The 8936-nt window shown below is 42.2% G+C and overlaps 1 protein-coding gene across 1 annotated transcript; it reads left to right on the forward strand.

Annotated features, from left to right (window-relative positions):
• The first annotated feature begins 5424 nt into the window (after nt 1-5424).
• LOC149084276 (uncharacterized) lies at nt 5425-8181 on the forward strand. The gene is made up of 2 exons (XM_089235288.1): nt 5425-7360; nt 8015-8181. The coding sequence occupies exons 1-2, from the start codon at nt 5425-5427 to the stop codon at nt 8179-8181; spliced, it is 2103 nt and encodes a 700-aa protein (XP_089091414.1).
• Nucleotides 8182-8936: the final 755 nt, after the last annotated feature.

The following is an 8936-nucleotide window of genomic DNA, read 5'->3' on the forward strand; positions in this document are numbered from 1 at the left end:
GATACGTCTCGTATATTTTGCCTGTTCCGATGGCGATGGCGTCCGAGTTCACGTGTGATGACATATATCCGTCTTTTCTCACTTACTATTCCATTACTAAGTGTAATGGTCAGACGTAATGTGTTTCCGTCGGTGTGATGGATAACAGTCACACCCTTGAGGATCATAATCAGACCTCCTGACCTTTCATCGACAATAAAAATTGGGAGAGTTTGTGACCTTCCTATTTGGCGACTGAGCCAACTGTTCTTCTGCGTGTTGTACCTGACGACGTCTATATACCTTGGAAGAGTCCAATTTCGCTGCACCACTGCTAGCATTGGGTAGGTAGCTCATTTGCTGGTTGTGAGCCTGAAGGGATTCTGTTGCGTAAGTGTTTTTGCCATGCCGACTATTTTTGCTGTCCTGATGTTCTCTCAGTTGTTTACGGCCATGTGTTGTTGTTATGGTATCAGTCTCTTCCATAGTCCGGTCATAGTCTTCGCGTCGTTCAGCCCAGGACAGAGGGTTGGATTGTCTTTTTTCGTTCGTCATGCGATGAAATAACCCCAGCGTGCACATCTGATTCCCACTGTCTTTGACAAGTGTTGCGAGGAGGTGTTCACGCCCTTAGTCCTTTCAGATGCAAACAACCTACCCGATAATATTTGATATCTGGACCACTTTTGGCCACTGTCCCCCGTTTTTACAACTTCTGCCCACGTTCTCTTTGATTCAAGGGGGGGAGGTGACAACACGTTCCTTTGATTCAAGGGGGGAAGGTGACAACACGTTCTCTGCCGGAAGCGCAGTGGCACTCTTCAGTTGCCTATTCGAACGCAGTTGTGGCCAAGCGTCCACCTTTTCAAATTCTATCGAAGGACTGTTCGTCTGCCTAGACCTGTCAATCTTTACTTTACGTTGTCTCTGAGGTTTGGGGGGTTCTTAAGGCAAAGTGGTTTCGTTGTTCCAGCTATCCTCAACGTAAAGTATCTAAGTTGGGAGTTGAGAGGATACTGTCGTCGTTGGGCTAACACAAGCATTTCTGAATCGTGGAACGTCTGGTCCCGTACCATTGTATTCTGTATCACTTTGGGAAACTACTACAGCTTGAAAGCTTTGTTGCCGCTCGTCGGTGAGACAATCTGCACTAAAGTCTAGGGTCAATTCACTTCAACGAGGTTTTCTAAAATATATTTCAAGAGCGTATTCAACAACTCCAAATAACGCCCTCGGGGTCATTCAAATATTACGTCAGCATCGATGGGGGGGGGGAGAGGTTTCCGATTTGCTGACTTTTGATGACAAGGGGGAGGGGGTTTGGATGATGCTTACGTAATCAACCAACCTTTTTGAAGATATGAAATATTCTTAATGGCATCTTATTCGGAGCGCCAAAAACGGAAAAAATCTTTCAATAGTTATTGGGCACCTGAACTATTGATAAGTCCCCAACAGTAGGGTTTTCCAACCGGTGTTCCGCGGAACCCTTTGGTTCCATGACAACTTTTTTGGGGTTCCGCGGAATCAAAAGGAACGGAACCCTGGTAGCTTGAAAATTTTTTCTTGTTACTGTTTCACCTGAATCAATTTTTTATTTTTATTTCTGTTGAGAACGGGGACTCTAAAATAATTCGGAGAAAATATTGGATAATCGACCAGTAGAAGACAAACAATATTCTTGTTGGCTCTTTTCTTTCTTTCTTCCTATTCTCGCACGCAAGTCCTTGAGACAACAACAGTCAAGATGACTTCCTGGGAATTGGTATTCACAAAACTCTCAAAAGACCTACATGAGAATTTTTACGAGGGTCTTCCTTCAAAGATTCGGAAGTATTAAATTGTTCCTTTGCATTCTGTGCCCCCACCAGATTCTCCCATGCTACAGATTCGTTACCACAAATGGAACCTCGTTTACACAACGTTCAAGAGGCCACGTCAAAACGTCGTAAAAGGGTGAAAATCGTATAATTGAAACTTCTTTGAAAATGACCCCCCCCCCCCTCCTATAGACCTAACAGAAAATATTACAAAAATTCAATGGTTTCAATGGCATTTTGTTTGTTATATAATAATAATTCTTGAGAAAAATTAGCCACAATATTAAATTTTTCAAAACAATATTATAAATTACTTAAATAACTAATTCGCATTTCATCACCGTTCCTTAAATCCTGAGCATTCTTATATTGTTCTCCAGAAGATTTGAAAAAAAACCCCATAACTTTTCATTTTTTTGGAAAAAGTTTTGTTTTCCATACCTGAGTAAAGCAAATAATAGTTGGACATGGGAGTCTTTCTAAAAGTGGGACAACTTTCTAAACGTTGCCTAAAAGAGAAGAACCGAAATACTGGATATCAGTGTTTCTCAAAGTCTCTCAGGGGCATTGCCAACCTATGTCAAGGGCATTGACTGCCTATTCAGTGCTTTAAAGGGGTGGTTTTTCTTAACTATTCTGAGTAGGGCTGTAACCAGAGAGAAACTTGAGAGTTCTGCTGACCCGGGCGCCGGACCACAGGGGGCAAAAATTTCACTCTTTAACTTCTCCCCAACATTAAAGGGGGGGGGCGCCTTCTTAATGCGTGCTTGCCCCGGCTGACTAAGGTTGCGGCCTCTGATACCGTACCTCTGTCAAGTCAATTAGTCGATCCTCAAAGTTTAGAGCTTTTGAGGTGACAGTATGCAATGAAAAACTGTTATAGTGATACATTTTTGTCATCCACAATAATTACATCGATTTAATGTATAGAAATGATCATTCTCGGAAGAAGGTCTCGAGAAAGGCATTGACATGGACCTTCGTTTTTTTTCTTCCAATTATTCTTTTGTTTAATATTGAAAGAAAAACGTAAAGGAAATTTCCCACGAGTGACCATCATTGTATGTGGGTGAGTTCACGGAAAATGTCAATATTCCCACCCCTAGTAATAACACATAATCGCTCTCGATGTCTAATCAGTGTTGGTCATGTAACATCCCATGACAAAAAACTGACAGTTCTTTCACTTTCGCGCTTTTGCTCCAGTTGAATTTTTCGCTCCTCTGAGGCCACGATATCAGTTTGTGCTTTCTTTCATCACAAGGGAAGTGATCCAGCGATTTGGCTGTAGTTTCGTTGTGTTCTTATTTGTTTGAAGCCTCAGCTCGTCTTGTTTTACTCTGTTGAAGGTTAAGAATAAATAGTTTTAGTTCATATTCACTATAGCTGGTGCCGGTTTGGCACCCTGGACCAGGGGGGTTATATTCACCTTTTCTCTTACTTTGACCACTCTTTCCACATTTCGGATAAGAACGGTGTATACCAAAATTCACACTCAACCCATGACCAAGTACAGTGAGTAGTAATTTTTTCCTCTTGTTCTGTATTTTGTTATCAATATTATTTGTCGTTAAAGACAATTTCATCCAAGGTAGGGACTATGATTTTTATAAGGAGGAGCAAACATGATTTTGTGACCCTCTCCACTTAAATTCTGATGATTTTATAACGGTATTTTTGTTCTTCACTGATGTTTGCGATTAAATGCTCTGGAACTGTGCCACGCATCACTCAAGTGATTCTTAATTATACCACGGATCACTTAAGTAATCTGGGAATGTTCCGCGGGTAACTTGAGAGATACGTAAAACCGCTCTGGGTGCCGCTTAAGTGCTCTAAAACTGTGCCACATGTCACTCAAGGGATCTCTAAATGTGGCACGGCTCGTTTAAGTGTTCCTGTAACTGTGTCGCGGGTTACTTAGGTGATCTTTGAATGTGAAAGTGATCTTTGAGACCTACCTCAGTGATCTGAAAATGTGCCACGGCCACTTAAATGCTCGAATTTTGCCACTGGTCATTTAAGCGGTTTGAAAATGTGCCGTTTAGTTCAATTTTACAAAATTAGGTTTGGGGGGGGGGGAGGGGCAAGCCACATCAGATAAACGTCGGAACCACATTTGGTTCGATGGTCAAGGGTTTACCATATACGGCTTAAAGGGTGGGTCGCAATGAATTTTTTAAAGAGAAATTTTGAGTTGTTACCCTTCAAATAGCATTGAAATTAACATAAATCGATTATAATTACATATAAAGGTATTTTCTTTCGGCATTATAATTTTTTTTTGAATTAAAAAATGCTTTTTTTTTCGTCTGGGGGGAGGGAGGCGCACGAGCCCCCTGTGTCCCCCTCTCGCGTACGTTTCTGATCCCACCAATATGCGTTAGGAGGTAGGGGGCAGTAATGACGAAATTTTTCTGACAAGGGGGGGGGGGGGTTAGAGTTTTTCTTACTTTTGCTGACGGGGGGGGGGCGAGGGGGTCAAAAATGGCTAAAAATTTTCTTACGTAATACTTCAACGGCCCCCTTCATGTTATTCTAGACCTCCCTCCTCTCAGCCTTTGTGTGTATAATTCCGGGCTAAGAGGGCTCTACTGACCAGACTACAGACGCCAATAACCTTGGACAATGGCAATATACTCCGACCCGAAGAGTTTCAATCTAAGGCTTTTGGATGGGCTCATCATCCCGCAAATTCGTATCAAGATCAAATCTCTCACCGAGAAGGAGGAACCCCCAACATTTCAAAGTACGAACATCTTCACAGACGGGTCCAAAACCGTTGACGGTAGTGAAGAGATCGGAAGAGACAAAAGAGTGAAGAGATCGGTGTTTCACTGCTGTTAGAGCCCAGGTTGTTCTTGTGTTTTGTTTCATAGATGGCAGCATTTCCTTAACATCGATGTAATTGCTTGTTCGTGTTTTTTCCTTTTTTGTGCTTGTGTTTTTCAGTCTTGCTGTGTGAGTACAGGTGTGCGCACCTGTCTGTAGCGTTCCTCCGGGAATCGTTTCACATTAAGTTCTCTTTATAATTAAATGTTGAATTTCTAAGTGAGCCTGTTCTGCTTTCATGAGCTGAAACCATTCAAATACAGTCCAACCCGTCAAAGCCGAAAGAATTTTAAAAAATGAAACTTCCGGAGATCCCGCTCCCGCTCTTCACCGGCAAATACGAAAACTGGAATTTATTCAAGGTACAGTTCATTAAACTTATAGAAGCTAATATACATCTAACAAGCGTACAGAAACTCCATTATTTACGCGCGTCATTGAAGGGTGATGCCAAGAATGTCGAGTCTGCGGACGATAGCTACGAGCCCTAGAAGAGCGTTTCGAAAACAAGAGAATGGTAGTCGACTCTCATGTCCAAGCCATCATCAACTGCAAGACCGTTCAACAAGAATCGGCAAAGGAGCTTCGACACCTTCTGGATAGTGTGAAACGAAGAGATGCTACAGGAAAATATTGTGTACAGATGCCACTAAAAGATTACCCTGAGTGCTTAGGCCAATCGAAGGAAGCTGCTCTTCGGAGGCTGAATTCACTGTGGAAATGACTGTCCAAAGATTCACACCTCAGGTCACTTTATCAAAATTTCATATTGGAATATGAAAGTCTGGGCCATATGAATGAAGTGAAGGTAGACTGTGCTAATGTGGTATATTACATGCCTCACCACCCTGTGTACCGTCCTGAAAAAAGTACAACTAAGTTGAGAGTCGTGTTCAACGCTTCAGTCCCTACTTCAAATGGACTTTCTCTGAATGACTTGCAGAGGAATGGTGGACTGGTCCAAGAAGACCTGTTCTCAATCATGGCAAGGTTCCGAAAGCATCGCGTAGCCTTCACTGCTGATATAGAGAAGATGTACCGGATGATTGAGATCGATCCTGATCAGAGGGACTTGCAGAGAATCTTGTGGAAGGATAGAGCTGATGCTCCAATGAAAATTTACCAACTGGGCACAGTGACGTATGGAACGACTAGTGCTCCATATCTGGCTACAAGAGCCCTTAAGCACTTTGTGATTGATGAAGAGATGCAGTTTCCGTTAGCAGCTTCAGTTGCAAAGTCCGACTTTTATGTCGACGATCTTGTATCTGGTACCGATGATGTCAGCTCGTCCATTGAAATGCAGACTCAACTGGTGAACATGCTGCAAGCTGGTGGAATGAATCTACGGAAGTGGTGGTGTTCGAACGAAAAACAGCTGATGCAAAATGTGCCATGTGAAAATCAAGGTTATCGGTTTGATGTCTCAAGTGATGGGCATTGCGTCAAAACATTAGGTGTTCTGTGGAATCCAGTGCATGATACGGTCGAGTTCACTGTATCTTCGTTTGAAAATACATGTTCAGGGCTTAGTAAAAGATCATTGTTGTCATACATCTCTCGATTGTTCGACCCGTTGGGGCTTTTAGGTCCAGTCATTGTGAGGGCAAAGATATTCGTGCAGAAGCTGTGGCTTCTCAAGGTTGATTGGGATCAACCACTTCCTGAGAAAATCACTCAAGAATGGCAGACTTTTACGATTTCTTTGCTTGATCTTAAATATGTACGAGTGCCTGGTTACATTCATGTTGATAATGTGATTCATTCCGAACTTCATGCCTTCTGTGGTGCTGCAGTTTATCGGAGATGCATGACGTCATCTGGCATCATGAAGGTGAATTTGGTGTCCAGCAATACCTCGTCTAGAGTATGTGAATTGTTATCCAAACTTATAAATAAGGTCTTGTATTCATTGCAGCTGGAAATTCAGTGTATGTATTTGTGGACTGATTCCACTATTGCCCTGAGTTGGATTCAGACATCTCCGCAGCTATTGAAAACATTTGTGGCAGACAGAGTTTCCAGCATTCAAAAACTCTCTTGCAATGCTCACTGGTCTCATGTAAGGACAAAGGAACATCCAGCAGATTTAGTCTCCAGAGGTCTCGACCCATCAAAAATTTTTGACGCTTCATTGTGGTGGAGAGGCCCATCCTTTCTTCATGAAGACAAGGTGCAGCGTAGCGACAATTGTCCTCACTCTTCTGAAGAGGAATATCAACAAGAATTGAAGGAAATTCAAAGCAATGTGTTAGCCATCATCAAGGATAATGCTCTGCTGTCTCAGATGTTAAGTATCAGCAACAGCTATGTGAAGATTATCAGAATATTGAGCTATGTGTTTAGATTCATACGCAATTCGAGAAATCCTCAAGTTAGATGTCATGGTCCACTAACTGTTCAAGAATTGAAGGCAGCAGAAATGTATCTTGTGAAAGAAGTTCAAAAGAAGGAATTCTCAGAGGAACTGTCAGATCTAATTAAAGGTAGATCTGTATCTGTTAAGAGTAAGCTGAGATGTCTCAACCCCTTTTTGGATGATACTGGTGTTATTCGTGTTGGAGCACGTCTCAGCAATGCTGAAATTGCCTTTGAGAGTAAACATCAAGCAGTGATTCCTGCAAGTCACAGGCTCTCTCATCTGATTTTTGAGCATTACTATAACAAGAATTTTCATGTTGGTCCACAAGGCTTGCTGAACCTTGTTCGCGCGGTCTTTTGGTCACTTGGTAGAAGAAATGTGGCAAGAAAGGTTGCACATAATTGTGTGACTTGCTTCCGTGTTCATCCCAAAAATGTGTCTCAAATTATGGGTGAACTTCCAAAGGACAGAGTTACTCCAAACCGCCATTCAATATCTGTGGTGTTGACTTCTGTGGTCCTTTCCACGCATCGGCGGAGATACGGGGGGGGGCATTGCCCTCCCCCCAGCGTCAAAGGTGGAGTCCACTGATCTAATGTATATATGAGCTAACATCATCATCATCGTGCCCCCCCCCCCCAGACTTCCAAGTCAATCTCTGCCTATGTTTCCACGTTAAGATCTCTAATCAGAGGAAGGGAGCTGTGAAGAAAATTTATGTTGCTATCTTCATCTGCTTTGTGAAGGGTGGCAACACTGCTTTCGTTGAAGCAAGTCGCATTTTTTTTGCTCCCTATCTTTGTATTTTTTCTCCTCTGTTTTCCCAACGTTAATATTTTTTAAATCAGTTTTGAATAATCGGTTTTCCAATTATTATTTTTTCCCCTATACCGAATGGAAAATATGTCGCTGTGCTTTACCTGCAAAAAAAAATTTACTGCAAAAGCAGCTAAAATCAAATGCTCAGCTTGTTGGGAATATTTTCATCCCAAATGTGTGAACGTTAACATGAAATTGTCAGATGCCCAGATTGCTCGCTGGCGATGTCCCAAGTGCTCTCTTGGCCTTCTGAAAATGAAAGGAGCAGCTGATGTTTTCGGTGACTCCAGCAAGGATATCCATGACACTCGTGACATAGATCAGGTCGAAAACCCGGCGTATACCGACTCTGATTCTGTTAGTTGTTAGTGATGATAGTCAGTGAGACGATATGTCAACTTTCGTCCAAGAGGGTAGTTGTGATGGTGAAGGTACTGCTGCCTCGGAAAATATTTCAACTATATTGGCTCAATCGCAGGAAAACTTCAATGTAGCGGAAGCGATCAAGATGGTTTTATCTCTACAAATGAGCACAAATACCAAACTGGTGTCTATCTCTAAAAATATTAACATTTTACGGGACCGTATAGTCAATCTAGAATGCTCTATTAAGGGTACAAAAGTTTTTATGGACAATTTTGACGCAAGACTAAACAATGTGGATCAATCGCTGGCCGATCATCAATCAAATCTTGCTAAATTGGCACGGGAAAACTCCTCATTGAGGATGCAAATTGTGGAGCTCGAGTACCGAAGTCGTAGAGAAAATTTGATTTTTAGTGGTATAGAGGAGACGGACAATGAAACCAAAGATCAATTGGAAGATAGAATTATGAAAATATGCTCGGATCATCTGGGTATTGGGGAGGTGTCTTTTGACAGGGTACACAGAATCGGAAGAAAGGGTGGAAGGTACCCCCGCCGTGTGATTTGCAAGTTCTCATCTTACAAACAGAAAGAATCGATTTTCAAGAATCGAATGAAACTCAAGGGTTCCAATGTTTACATTGATGAGGATTTCTCCGCGATCACCCGTGTGGCCCGTGCAAAGCTGCGTTTACATTCCCGCGAACTCAAAATCAACGGAGATCCGAACATTCGCTTGATTTATAACAAACTTTTTT

Source organism: Pholcus phalangioides, unplaced genomic scaffold (assembly GCF_987345545.1).
Source record: "Pholcus phalangioides strain wild (caught in Gottingen) unplaced genomic scaffold, Ppha-v1.0 ptg000008l_1, whole genome shotgun sequence".
NCBI classification, from domain to species: domain Eukaryota; kingdom Metazoa; phylum Arthropoda; class Arachnida; order Araneae; family Pholcidae; genus Pholcus; species Pholcus phalangioides.

Coding starts and splice junctions, on each gene's coding strand:
- LOC149084276 (XM_089235288.1), top strand. CDS start 5,425: ATGAATGAAGTGAAGGTAGACTGTGCTAATGTGGTATATTACATGCCT. Junction 7,361..8,014: donor CGCGGTCTTTTGGTCACTTG/GTAGAAGAAATG, acceptor TGAAATTGTCAG/ATGCCCAGATTGCTCGCTGG.